Source organism: Pimephales promelas, chromosome 14 (assembly GCF_988280905.1).
Source record: "Pimephales promelas chromosome 14, fPimPro1.hap1.1, whole genome shotgun sequence".
Classification (NCBI taxonomy): domain Eukaryota; kingdom Metazoa; phylum Chordata; class Actinopteri; order Cypriniformes; family Leuciscidae; genus Pimephales; species Pimephales promelas.
Genome location: NC_142782.1, coordinates 202,199 through 216,690, shown reverse-complemented (window position 1 = coordinate 216,690; position 14,492 = coordinate 202,199). Strand labels below are relative to the sequence as shown.

General features: G+C 43.1%; 1 protein-coding gene across 4 annotated transcripts in view; it reads left to right on the top strand.

Annotated features, from left to right (window-relative positions):
• The window catches only part of magi1a (membrane associated guanylate kinase, WW and PDZ domain containing 1a), a 62,707-nt gene that overhangs the window by 30,975 nt on the left and 17,240 nt on the right, over nucleotides 1-14,492 (top strand). For 3 of the 4 annotated variants that reach the window (XM_089119210.1, XM_089119211.1, XM_089119213.1), the window contains 9 exons: nucleotides 1,306-1,388; nucleotides 2,564-2,629; nucleotides 6,626-6,683; nucleotides 7,801-7,904; nucleotides 8,840-8,959; nucleotides 9,076-9,261; nucleotides 9,846-10,454; nucleotides 11,883-11,917; nucleotides 13,427-13,679. In XM_089119210.1, coding sequence (XP_088975336.1) covers nucleotides 1,306-1,388; nucleotides 2,564-2,629; nucleotides 6,626-6,683; nucleotides 7,801-7,904; nucleotides 8,840-8,959; nucleotides 9,076-9,261; nucleotides 9,846-10,454; nucleotides 11,883-11,917; nucleotides 13,427-13,679 — 1,514 coding nt within the window. The remainder of the gene's footprint in view (nucleotides 1-1,305; nucleotides 1,389-2,563; nucleotides 2,630-6,625; nucleotides 6,684-7,800; nucleotides 7,905-8,839; nucleotides 8,960-9,075; nucleotides 9,262-9,845; nucleotides 10,455-11,882; nucleotides 11,918-13,426; nucleotides 13,680-14,492) is intronic. The other variant, XM_089119212.1, reaches the window with a different exon arrangement.

The window sequence follows — 14,492 nt, the reverse complement described above, 5'->3', positions numbered from 1 at the left end:
GGTCAGCCTTTGCGAAGTCAGATATGTGTAAGTACCGATGTTTTACACAGCAAGTATTAAGACATGATTGGATATATGTGAAGGTAGTAGGTGATGTAGTAATTTAGTCTTCCTGGCTGAACTTATGCTGAAGCTTTCATTTCCAGTGAAAGGAACTCTTAATCCTTCCGCACACCAAGACATTTTGGACAATTTCAGGCTCCCAACTTTGTGGGAAGAGTTTGTGGATGTTCCTGTTCCAGCGTGACTGTGTTCAAGTGCACAAAGCAGGTCCATAAAGACATGGATGAGGAGTTTGGTGTGGAGGAACTGGACCCTCTGCACAGAGTCCTGAGCTCGACCAGATAGAACAGTTTTGGGATGAATTACAGCGGAGACGTGAAATCTTCACGTCCAACTTCAGTGCCGCAGCACACTAATGCGCTTCTAGAAGATTGGTCAATATTCCCATAAACAAACTCCTAAAGCTTGTGGAAAGCAGTTCCAGAAGAGTTGAAGCTGTTACAACTCCAAAGGGTGGAGCAGCTTCACATCAAACCCTACGGATCAGGATTGGGATGTCATTAGAGTTCATGTGCATGTAGAGGCAGGCGTCCTAAAACCTATGGTAATATAGTGTAGCTGGTCTTGGCTGGTTTAAGATGGTGTGAGTTATTACTGAGTGAAGACTATATTCATGGTAGTCTGAGACTCTTCAGAGAATACCATGGTACTGTTATCATGGTACAAGATCATTCACACACACACATACACATTTTATTAAGGTGAACGCATGACTATTGATGGTGTAGTGCAGGGGTCGGCAACAGGCACTAGTGTGGCTTTTCGTTAATGACTGTCCTACTACAGGATTTACCACAGAGCAACAGCTCACTACCACTTACAAAAGAAACGGTCACAGCCTGACAGGCAGTTCTAGTTACAATTTTCCTCAGTTCATTTCTGAAATAATTTTTATTTATTTATTATTAACTGTTATTATTTGTGCTTTTTTATGCGTGTATAGTAGTGAGAATGTTTGTTGGTAATCAACACACACTTTATGCTGATGGACATTGAATTTCCCCTGTGGGGATTGATAAAGGCATCGAACAATGATCGTTTGACTATTTCATGGCCCACCATCTACAGGCGAAATGTTTTTTTGGCCCGATGCCAAACTTACTTGCCTCTTGCTGACCCCTGGTGTAGTGACTAATAGTGTCACCATTAATGTGTTTGATAGAATTAGAGTCTAAATGATTATTATACACTTAATCACTTATGATTTTATCATGTTAATGCCAATGATGCTGTTGTTTATAGCCACAACACAAAGACGACCTCATGGATTGACCCTCGGTGTCAGGACAAACCGCTCAAACCTCTGGAGGACTGTGAAGATGATGGTAAGACCAACATTCATGCTCCAGGACTAGTTAGCACACACTTCATTCTCTGCTGTACGGATGTCTGGTGTTTCTAAAGCTAATCTACGCCTGGCTAGAGAGCGGAAGGCCTGCGTTTCGCAAGGTGTGTCTGTCTCTGCAGGGACTGTCTTCTCCAGGCTTAAGGTCCCGGCACACTGAGTCTGAAATTTTCGTATGCATTTATTTGTATTCGTCATCCTAAAAATTCATCACGCACACTGAGTCCCATGGGTATTATTTAATCCATTTAATCTGTCAAAAACAATATGAAATGGAGTCCTTAAGCAGTGAGGATGATTTTGTTGTCCTCTCTCTCCTTAAAAGAGGGGAAAGAGGAAATATTGGTCCATCCAATCCTGAGATTGCGTAGAGAGGAAGAAGAGTTGGCTGCGGGATTATCCAGAGAGATTAGAAGTTTACTTCAGGATGTCAGAGGCTCGGTTTGATGCTTTGCTAGCGATACTGGAGACACATTTAAAAAAATAAAATCATTCATCAAGCGGCCGCCCTCATTACTGCACTACACACACACACACACTCACACTCACTATCTCTCCAGCAGAGGACGTCCTTCATCTGCAGCCGGACCTCGCTCATTACACAGATCTGAATATTATCTGAGGAAAGCAGGTTTCTAAACAAGCCTTAAAGGGATAGTTCTCACAGAAATACAAACCCTGTCATCATTTGCTTACGCTCTTGCCATTCAAAACCTGTAAGACTTCTGTTTCTGTTTGAAACACAAATGAAGAGGTGATGAAATCTGAGAGCTCTCTGTCCCTCTATTGAAAGTGTGTTCACCCAAAACTCTGACGCTTCAAAACGTTGATAAAGAGATTGTAAAATTAGCCCATATGAGTCGAGCAGTTTAATCCGTCTTCTGTAGCGACACATATGATGAACTGTTTGAGTTTAGGCTTTTATTCACATGTAAACTTTGATCAGTGAACACATAGAGCATTTACCACATTTGCTAATGATATGGTAAAGCCTGAATGAAATCTGAAATCTTCCGAAACCCGTTTTCTCCATGGCGTACGCACATGCACTGGCGTGTGTAACCCTGCACCTGTTATTCTGTCATTCTGTCAAAATGATATTCATCAAATATTCATACTTGTTTTGGTGTGTGTTGTGTGTTTGTTCTTCTGGAGAAGAGGGTGTACACACAGAAGAGCTGGACGCTGATCTCGGTACGTCTCTCTTCTCACCCGCGCCAGGTTTGATCATTAAAACATTGTTATACTGACTTTGTGTGTGTGTGAATAAATTAATGTTTCTGATATTGTTTTACCTTGATGTTCTAACATGCATAATAAAGTGAAGTGAAAGATACAGTGGCCACTAACACTAACTGATTGGGATATAGCATAAAAAGCTCTCTGAGCCTTGTCTGTGTCCGGCTCTACGGACTGGGGTAATACGACCTTTGTTCCAAATGTTGGGGCATATACCTCGACTCAGGATGATAATGAAGAGCTTGAGAATGGATCATTTGAATTTGTGGTCTGTGTATGTATTCAGTTCATTTAGGATGCCATCGACACCACAGGCTTCCTGAGATTTCAGGGTGTGTATTCTGTCTAATAGTTGGGCTGGTGTAATTGGACAGTGGGTTCTGGTAGTCTAAAACCCTTAGTTTGTCATACAGGGCACTTGTTCCTGATTTCTGTTTATCTCATAAAGAGGTTGGAGAAGTGCTTAATCCAGACATCTCCGTTGTGGATCGCTAGTTCTGGATGGTAGGGTTTGTTTAGTGTGTTCCAGTGTTTCCAGAACTGGTCGGATTCTTCAATTTCCCTCAGTTGACTTGGTTTTGTTTTGTTTTCTTTCTTAAAGGATTCCTATATTAAGTTTTTCGTGATCGAGATGATGACGGATGTTCTCATTGTGTTTCTGGTTTGGGTTCTGAAGTCTTTTACAGTCATTGTCAAACCATTTCTCAGTGGCATGTGGTCTTTTTGTTTTTGTGGTTTTTAAGTTGGATAATGTTGCTGATACCTCAAATGTTCTGTTCAGCTTGTCTACTGATGGGTTTGTACCTTCACTATATTGTGGCAAGGAATTGATCTAATAGGCTTGAATTTACGGGTTGACTAATTGTACTTATATTTATCTTTACTGTTTTGTTTCCATCTATACATGTGTCTTGGTGAGTGGAGCTGAGTTTGTTTAGATGCTTCTTGGTTGGGCATTGCTCTGTTTAAGTAGAGGGTTATTTTACTGTGGTCTGACTGGGGTTAGAGGTCTGACTAGGGGTGTGCGATATGACGATTAAAATGTCTCCACGATCTGCTTTTGAAGAAATATCGTAGTATCGTGTTACAGTGCATTCTATCAGTTCAGTTCTGGCGCCGTCTCAACTGTACAACGCGACGTAGCCTACACATGATCACACGTTAAGGACTAGGTACGGGACACAAAAGTTCATTATTTGCATAAGCCTTGCCGGTTAAACATTTAATTCACGCGCTGATGCGCTGTTCTAACGTGCGCTTTCCTGACCGCATAACCCCCGACAATCACAGGCACTAGAAGCCTGTCAAACAGCGCCTGAATACTGGACTAAGTTATCTTCGAGTCTTATTATGCTAATACTGTTAAATACACACAATGTTTACATAAACAGGCTATGTCTAAAGTAAAAGCAAACATTTGAGAGAATATCTGGTGTAATATGCGTCTATATTAAACGCGTCGCGTGCTGGTCTAAAAGCGACAGGAATACAGTAAATAGTACTGCCGCTTGTCCTTAAAGGGATAGTTCTCCAAAAAAAAAAAGAAAAAAAAATTAGAAAAAAAATCCGTCATTATTTACTCACTCTAATGTTGTTCCAAACCTGTATTAATTTCTTTCTTGTGCTGAACACAAAAGACAATTTTTTTTTAATGTGGGTAACCAAACAGTTGCTGGTCCCATTAACGTCCAGGAGAGAACCTATAAAAAAAACTATAAGGGACCAGCAAATGTTCAGTTACCCACATTATTCAAAATAACTTTTATTTTCAACAGAAGAAAGAAGCTTATTCGGGCTTAAAACATCTTGAGAGAGTAAATTAAGACAATTTTCATTTTTGAGGGAACTATCCCTTTAGTGTTAATAAAACAAAACAAAAAAAACACAAGGAGAAAATCACTCGCTGTCTGAGAAGTTTAATATAGCTTTAATGGGCTCTATGCACGGCGTTATTTCCGGTAAAGGTTTAAGGATGTTAGATAACTTCCGCCGATCATAGAGTCCAATGCAATACCGAGAATTTATATTGAATTTTATACTCCATGGTAATACTAATGAAACGTTAGTCACAAAAACAGATAAAACAGACACCCCTCGTTGTGTTTATGCTTCTTTTTAAAATTATATTAAATAAACATAACTATATATAAAATTACATCTAAACGTATGTACGTTTCGTTTCAAAGACGGGAGGACAGTAAATATTGAAGACTCTGCCATAATCCCGTTTTCCTCGGTTTGCCTCCGCTTTAATCTACACAACCGGAAATGGACGAGCATCCTTGCGTCAAATGCGGAACTTATGCGTGCATATAGCCCATAAGAATCAGTTTATTCAGTGAAGTCTATGTAGTGTTTTAATTTCATATTTGTTCATTTAATTACTTCAATGCTACTGCTAAATACACCTACTGCATCTGAAAAAATAAAGCACTATTTATTTAATATGCATATTAATTTGTGTAATGTTTATCTTGTCTTATTTTTTTTAATAACAACGAAAATAATGACAAAGATTTTTATCTTCGCCACTGGCCTAAATGTGTGGCTTTCTTTTTTATTTTGTTACCTAAGGCTTTGTTTTTAACATAGGGACATTAGTTTGGCTGTAATGAACAGCCACTTGCAAAATATTAAAACCAACTTGAAAAAGAATCATGATAAAAAATCGTGATATGATATTTTTTCCATATCGCCCACCCCTAGGTCTGACTGGGGCTTAGTAGGCTTACTGGAGTTAGTGGTCTGACTGGGGGTTAGTGGTCTGACTGGGGGTTAGTAGGCTTACTGGAGTTAGTGGTCTGACTGGGGTTTAGTGGTCTGACTGGGGGTTAGTGGTCTGACTGGGGCTTAGTAGGCTTACTGGAGTTAGTGGTCTGACTGGGGGTTAGTGGGCTGACTGGGGGGTTAGTGGTCTGACTGGGGTTTAGTGGTCTGACTGGGGCTTAGTAGGCTTACTGGAGTTAGTGGTCTGACTGGGGTTTAGTGGTCTGACTGGGGGTTAGTGGTCTGACTGGGGTTTAGTGGTCTGACTGGGGGTTAGTGGGCTGACTGGGGTTTAGTGGTCTGACTGGGGCTTAGTAGGCTTACTGGAGTTAGTGGTCTGACTGGGGTTTAGTGGTCTGACTGGGGGTTAGTGGTCTGACTGGGGGTTAGTGGGCTGACTGGGGCAGCCGGTAGCTCCATCTCTGCTCCACGTCTCCTGCAGGATGATAATGTTTGAGTTTCTAATTTCTGAGTTGAAATCTGGGTTTCTTTTTTTTTTGGCCAAAAGTAGATGATCTCAGGCCTTGAATTTTACAAATGATAAAGGCTTTGTTGTCCATGGGGTCTTAGTTTGGTGATACGTTTTGACCTATGACAGTAGATGTGAGCAGATGAGCTGAGCTCTGTTGATGAAGCTTGCACTGGTGCTGCTGGAGTGTAGCTGTGTCTGCCCAGGGCCTGCGGGGTATGTGGAGGGCAGGGGTCGGCCGGACGGGCTTTGGCCTGGCCTGATGTGAGGGTGCGAGGGCTGGGACAGTCTCAGCATGAGAAAGTGCTGTCGTCTTCTGGAGGCGTACACTGTGCTTTCTTACAGGTCTGGGTGGAGGTTGTTGGACTCTGTTGCTCCTGGGAGTGCTGTTGTGGGGGTCCTGGTGAAGACAGGAACAGCTGTCTCATACAGATGGACATGATCATAGAGGCACGAGGCGTCCAGGGTGGGGTGGTGTGCCAGCTGCACATTGGGTTTAAGTGCACACGAGCGGGAGAGGTGGGCATTCACCCGCTGGATAGTGTTCAGGGTGGAAGTCTTTTTGGGCCAGCAGTGAGGAGATGGTAATTTTAGCATTTGGGAAGGTGGTTGAGGCCTTTTCAATCTTTCAATCCTCTCTCAGTCTGTGGAAGTGTTTCTCAGTATCTCTCATTCTCGTGCTGTGTTTCTCAGTTTGTCGAAGTGTTTCTCAGTCTCTCTGTGTGTGTGTTCTCGTGTGTTAGAGCTGCCGCCCGGCTGGGAGAAGATCGATGACCCCGTGTACGGAGTCTACTACGTTGAGTGAGTGTCAAACCCTACACTCCTTTCAGTTACTGCACAGAATCTAAGACTTATGTTTTAAAATTGCATAAAAACTTCTATCCATTTGGATCATTTGGAGTGGGGTGGTGATGGCGCAGTGGATAAGACACATGCCTTTGGTGTGAGAGACGGGGGTTCGAATCCACTGTGAGACGCCAATGTGTCCCTGAGCAAGACACTTGACCCCTAGTTGCTCCAGAGGCGTGCGACCTCTGACATATACAGCAATTGTAAGTCTCTTTGGATAAAAGCGTCAGCTAAATGAATAAATGTAAATGGATCACATAGTTTTTACATAAACTTGCTTTAAAGTTAATGTGATGCATATTTTGCTGTCTGTTTGAGCATAAACAACATCTGCAAAGTCACAAAGTCCCTCCTGAGAGAGATATTTTCAATCCCCTTTCCAAGAACGAATGGCTCATTTGGGCAACAACTCATTTTGTCCAGATCTTGTGATGTCAAAATGTTCCTCATTTACATAATCTCCTCCCACGGATTACGCAGGTCGAGGCCTGGATGAGGCGCGCTGGAAGACAGTGCTTGTTAACATTCTTAAGTCTGAATCGGACTTGAATTGATTTGAAATCGACATCATCGTTAATATTTAGATCCGAGTAGAGCCTGCGGTTATGAAGGGGCGGGACACGTGGTGCTGACCAATCACAGCACTTTTCATATTTCAGAAAGAAGGGCTTCATTGAAACTGCAAATAAACAACATGTTCAACCAGACTGGGGAGAGAGGTGCAGTAATAATGTAAAATATGTGAAAAACAATGTTTTTTTGTACAATCTTTTATAAAAGTAATTGTGTGCACATCACACCTTCTGGCAGGGACCGGGCAAAAGAAGAAGACTCAGCAGGGTCGAAACGTTGCCTTTATTATTAAATGTGGGAGTTTAAAGCAGTGTTGTTTTGTGAAACCATATTCTGGTACACCCCAAAAATGAATATAGCCTAAATCAAGACTTAATAAAAGGGCATAATAGGACCCCTTTAATGGCCAACTTTCAGATGACATCATGCATTTTATCCTTTAGAATAAAGAATCAACAAAAGTCGTTCTAAAGCCTGATCTCTCTCTCTCTGTCAGTCATATCCACCGTAAGACGCAGTACGAGAACCCTCTGCTGGAGGCCCGGCGGCAGAAGCAGCTCGACGCGCAGCAGTCGCCCGAAGGCGGGCGCTACATCAGAGGTGCGTCCCTCCATCTCCTCATCTATAACACACGGATGGAGGATTTATTTGCACAGTGAGCATTGTGTGGGGAACTGTAACACCATCCTGTACATGAATTTACACAAAATGTCCGTTGAAGCGTCTCTGAATGCTGCCGTTGTTCCAATACTGAAATACTGATATATGATCATATGATAAATGGTCTCTCCTTGTGAAAATTATACTAAAACAATAAGTCAGTTCCCTTAGATCTGGTGTCTGAAACGCTTATCTAATCACGGCAATCCTATTGGCCGGCGACAGCCTATGACGTCACTATTGGTGCGACCCGGAAGTATATAAGGGGCGCCTAGAGAACATGTCATCCTCTTTGCGTCTTCAGGGACTGTTTTGTTTGTATGCTTCAAATGGTAATCATGGCTTGTGAAAAACACTTCAGGAAGTGTGTGGATCCATGTCTAAGATATTGATGCTTGATGACACACACAACGTTGTGCGTTGCCTGTCTGGGCGAAGAGCACGCACGATGAGCTCTTGAGAGACCTGATTGATCGAACTGTGAGTTTTCCTTTGAGAAAACTCCACTCTCGTCTTCTGCTGTCGCCGGTCAATGCGATGGCCGTGATTGGATAAGCCTATCAGACGCCGTGTACGTGGAGGCGTTGCCCATAGCGTCATCAACGCAGTGTCTCGTCCAACATTGAAGCAGTGCCTGTTAACTACAGTTCTGTCATGACAACTCTCGGGAGGTTGGTATGGTAAAAGAGATTGACACGGTTATGGATATGGCAATCAGCTGTGCCACGTAGATAATGACGTGATCAGTTGAGTTAAAGAGCCATCAGCCTGGCCCATCTAGAGTTATGACATAGCTAGATGATTGTTCATAAAGAAGCGCATGAAAGCTTGTGTCGCAGTCTGATCTTTCTGCGTGTTGTGTTTCTCTCTGCCAGAATGGATCGAGGAGCACTCGTCTGCCGGAGCTGCGATCGGATCTTATGTGCCCAGTCATCTGGAGACGTACAGAGACCCTCAGAGCTGCCCGTCGGCTCCTCAGGCCCCGGGGCCCAAACGTGAGACGCTCGCACTCACTGCTGTTCATGTGCATGTTACGCCCCAGCCTGACTACATCAGCATTCCTTATATACATGTATATGTGTGTGTTGTACACGTGTGTGTGTGTGTGCAGGAGGAAAGCCGTTCTTCACCCGTAACCCCGCCGAGCTGAAGGGCACGTTCATAAGCACGAAGCTGCTGAAGAGCCGACGAGGCTTCGGCTTCACTGTGGTCGGCGGGGACGAACCGGACGAGTTCCTGCAGATCAAGAGTCTGGTGTTGGACGGGCCGGCCGCTGTGGACGGGAAGATGGAAACAGGTTTGACCCTTGTAGGAAATCTCTGACCAGACGTGATACAATCACACGTGAAGCAAGAATAGCTCCCTCTTCCATCTGGGTTTCTGTTCCAACCAATCACGAGCCACGACGCAGTAGCCCCGCCCACACTGAAGTAGCACTTTATGTGTTAAAAAACTAATTCAGATGTTACATAACATAACTTGTTGTGATGGTCAGGGTTATGATAGTTAACAGAAGCGAAAACTAAAACCAGTTTTATTGGACACTTTAATGTTTATATAATAATATGGGAATATTAAATAGTTGTTTTTCTCTCTAAATAATAGTGGCGCTAGGTGGCGGTAAATGTCTCAATGAGTGAGTCATTGAGTTGTTGAGTGATATTGGTAATTGCTCAACCATAAATGACATAAATATGAGACAGAAACTCACACAGGTGCATCAGTGATGTCTCAGTGTAACGGTTCTGTCCGTCAACTGTGGGAAACGTCAGATGAACCTCAAACTTGAACTAAAATGAAAATTAAATGGATATTAAAAGCGGCTCGTGATGTTTCTCCTGTAACACGTGTGTGTGTGTGTGTGTGTGTGTGTTCCCTCAGGTGACGTGATCGTCAGTGTGAACGACACCATTGTGTTGGGATACACTCATGCTCAGGTGGTGAAGATATTCCAGTCCATCCCGATCGGCTCCATGGTCCAGCTGGAACTGTGCCGCGGGTACCCTCTGCCCTTTGACCCCGACGACCCCAACACCAGCCTGGTGACATCCGTGGCCATCCTGGACAAAGAGCCCATCATCGTGAACAGCCAGGAGGGCTTCGAGCCGGTCGCTCCGCTGGCGGGAGTGGTGTCGGGTCTCGAGGCGGTGCCGTTCCCCCCCGTGCCGGACAGCGCTCTGCTAGTGACCGACAGCTACGCTAGCGATGTGGCGACGCTAGCCTCCTCCATCGCCACGCAGCCCGAACTCATCACGCTCCACATCGAGAAGGGAGACAAAGGCTTCGGCTTCACCATGGCCGACAGTCTGGTGGGTGGAGGGCAGAAGGTGAAGCAGGTCGTGGATTACCCACGATGCCGAGGGCTGAAGGAGGGAGACATCCTGCTGGAGGTCAACAAGAGGAGCGTTCAGGGCTTGAGCCACAACCAGGTGGTGGATCTGCTCAGCAAGTGTCCTCGAGGTACTGAGGTTACCATGCTAGTGCAGAGAGGTAAGCTAACGCTTTCTGAAACCAGCATTACTGATCACACACGGAGGTGTGGCGCACTAGTCCGATAACGAACAAACTCGGTTAAATGCGAGGGTGGTCCGGGGATATGCCCCCCCGGAAATTTTTTTTGAAAAATAAACCATTAAATGACACTTTCTGGAGAGTTTTGTGCAAGAAATGGAGAAATTGAGGCTTACCTGATATGTGAAAAACTGCAAGGTTTTATTAGGCCATTTAGCATTTACATTACAGTCATGTACTGATTAACTCAAATAAATGGTTGATTTGATTTCCATTAACTATAAAATACTAAAAAATAAAATCAAATGTTGCTTGGTAGCTAAAAGTAGGTCTAGCAATTATATTTCAAGTTTTCCACACAGATCCAACACAAATATGCTGACTCAATAGATTGCTAGTTTATTTTGAGTAACGTTAGCCAGCTAGCAGTTCTCTTGGCAGTTTGCTGATAATCCAGTGTCTGAAGTAAAATGCTCAAAACATCTCCTGAGAAAAATACCAATCAAGTCTTGGTTATTTAATTTTGGTTTAGTCTTATTTTCCTTACCTTGTCATTCAAGGCCAGGGCACTTTTGTACATTTCTGGAACTTTTGTGCGCTTCCACCCCCGTGCAACTACAGATCTCCCAGGAACATAATGCGTACATTTATCCGTGTCACCTAGATGCGCGAGTGTGAGTGGTGCGCGATGCCACGATCATGGTCGACTGACGACATAAGCAGCTGAAGAATAGCCTACCGGCCGTTTTTAAAAATTGAATTATGTATTTAAAAGTTGCAGAATGGATTAATTGGGAGACTCTAAACTGGCAGAGATAGGCAGGCAAAGCAAATCCTACATTGGGAAATAGTGGGGGGGGGACAAAACTTAGATTTTGAAATGTGGGGGGGGCGCCCATGGTTACGCCGCTGTGTAGTCTCTGCACTGTTATGGTTGTTCAGTAGCACTGTGTTATTTTATAAAAGGTGTTCAGTATTCTGAGAAAAAGGACTTTTCCCCATGCGTTTAGCAGATTACCCCCTTCTCTCAGGGAACATTAGTGACCGAGTCGCTCTAGAGGGGTTTTGGTTTCTCAGTTTCTCGATGTAAATCAAGGCAGACAAACAGGCAGACTCGGTGATGGTGAGACTTGTACATACAACAATATCACTGGATTATTGCAATTAATAGCAAAAGGAATGTGTGTAAATGTCAACTGGTATTTCCTTCTGACATACTACTCCAAAAGATATAAATAACTGGCTCAAAAGCAGTTTTTGGGGTGAAAATACTAACCTTTATAAGACTTGTGCACAGTACTGTATGTTTACCGCAAATTTATATTGCCATTGTTTAGTGAAGGTTAAAATGCAGATTTCGAGGCTCAGTGTTGAGTTTACATGTGCAATTGTTTCATCCTCTCTCAGGAGTCCTGCAGCCCAAGAGGAGTCCCAAAGTACTGGTAAGATGCATCTCTTTTACTTCAACAGCGTTACGTAATCAGGATTAAAACAATCTGGTAACTAATTCCTTACAGTTCATTCAGATTACAGGTACATGTGGTAAAATATGTAAAGAATAATATAATAAAAATACTTAACACTTAAAAGTAAATAAAATTGTATTTTTGATATAATATATTGACAGGGAGGAAGTGTGAGTGTTTACTGCAGTATTTAACCAGGATGAATCAGGTGATGGTGTGTGATGTGTAACGGCTGTGAAAATGACAATTAACTCATAAAGCCAATATCCTGCCTTTGCTTGGGATGAACGTATTTCATTTCATGTGTGTGTGTGTGTGCGTTCGGTAAGTAGCAGTGATGGAAACAATGGACAGTGTTTGAAGGGAGTAAAATGCAATGCAATTTGGCCAAAGTAGAACTTTTACATTAAATGGATAAATGTTTATTTAAAAGCATCCCAATACATTATAATATGATACCGTATCATCATGCTTAACTCTGATCATTAGAATAACTGAGTCACGTGAGGATAGGGTGCAGATATTGCAACCAGAGAGAAGTACAGGTTTGAGTGAGTGGATGATTGGCGTTACAGTCACAAAGCGCTGCACAGGAAAACACAAAAACTCAAGCAAGCTTTCAAAGGAAATGGATCTATAACTGTGGTAAAATCACTGTAAATCATGGCTTTCAGAAGCTTATTGTTTTTTATATAACGGCTAAAGATATTATTAAAGATACCCATGTTCAATGAATTTCATTCAAACATTTATTAATTATTATTATCAGAATAAACAATTATTTCACAGAGTCATATAGTTCATTAGCCGTAGGCTGTTTTTATAAATAGAAAAAAAACATCAAATTTTGCATTTCATTGGAAATTGAAAAAAAAAAAAACTAAAAACTTTTAAAAAATTGCCATGTTTCAACCAAACAAGGTCCTAATCAGGCCTGACAAAGACCTTGTTTGGTCAGACATTGCAGACTGTGTTATTAGCCTTTAATAATCAATATCATGCTAGGGGAATGACATTATAAATATCTAGTAAAAATGACTGGCAAGTGCATGAATGATGTCAGCTTTCAACCAAGGGGGAAAGGGTTTGCTAAAAGAAGGCAAAAAACTGAGATATCTTTGCCTTTAAAGGGGCTGTCGGATTTTTCCATCGTATGGTGGTTGTGTCCACACACTGAAAAGACATATATTTATATGCAAACATCATATAAAAGTGAGTTTGCATCCGACTATCCCTTTAACCGAATGCTTTTTGATCAAGAACATCTTGAATTCCCGTCTGCCAGAAAGCTGTGGTTGGGCTCCAGAAGTCTAGTTCTCTGCTAGTGTTGAAACTCGCCAGTTTTCTGCATGTTAATTGTTGCCAGTTTAGAGCTTTTGAGCCTTCAGCCTTCTGTGCTCCCCTGTAGACAAGAAAACCGTGTGAAATGACATGTGTGGTTTGGCAGAATGGTTATGTGTGTGTGTGTGTGTGTGTGTGTGTCAGCAGCTGGAGCGTAAGGACAGTCAGGGCAGCTCTCAGCACAGCGTCTGCAGTCACCGCAGCGCTCACACAGACTCGCCCGCACGCCTGCTGCCCTCCTCTGCCCCCGGAGCCCCTCCACCCGTCCCACCTCCGCCCACCCAGCCGCTGCCCGTCCTGCCGCCCTTCGACCCCCCCGCTACCAACGGGACTCTGCAGAAAAAGCCGGACCCCTTCAGGATCTGGGCGCAGTCCAGGAGCATGTATGAGAGCCGCTGTGAGTGACCGCACTGACCACACACCTGTAGACTGACCACACACCTGTACACACACCTGTAGACTGACCACACACCTGTACACACACCTGTAGACTGACCGCACACCTGTAGACTGACCACACACACTGATAATCACGGCAATCGTATTGGCCGGCGACAGTCATGTTGTCATCGCTTGTGTGACCAGGGAGTATAAGAGGGCGCCTAGAGAACATGTCACCCTGTTTTGGTCTCCGGGACTGTGTGCTGGTACTGTGAAGTAAGATATTTGATCATGGCGAGCGACAAACGTTTCAGGAAGTGTGCCAACCCGTGTACGAGATATCTCACAGCCGGTGACACTCACGGCCTGAGTACTAATTAGGGATGCACCGATACCACTTTTTAAGGATCGAGTACGAGTACCGATATTTTTTTCCTGGTACTCGCCGATACCGATACCGATGCCTGATTTTCTAAGAACAACACAATGAGACTAATGAACATATAAGCATCTTTATTTTTTTAACAACAAACTTTAACCAATAAATTTAGAGTGGTTTATTGTCAAGAACAATGAATTGGGTAAGCATTTCTGTTATTTTTATTGCTCTTGGGTTATCTTTTGACATTTTCTCTTGCCTTGAAAAGGTTTGCTGCAAAGTTTGTTGCAGAGTGCTACAGCTAGTGGCAAATTCACCGTGCTCACTTTTGTATTTAAATTTCAGATGTTTTATCAAGTTACTTGTATTATACTGGCTTTTGTACCTCCTCTCGATTAGGGGTGTTAATGGTTAAAACCGGTTAGCCGATTAACCGTTTAAAATTGTGGC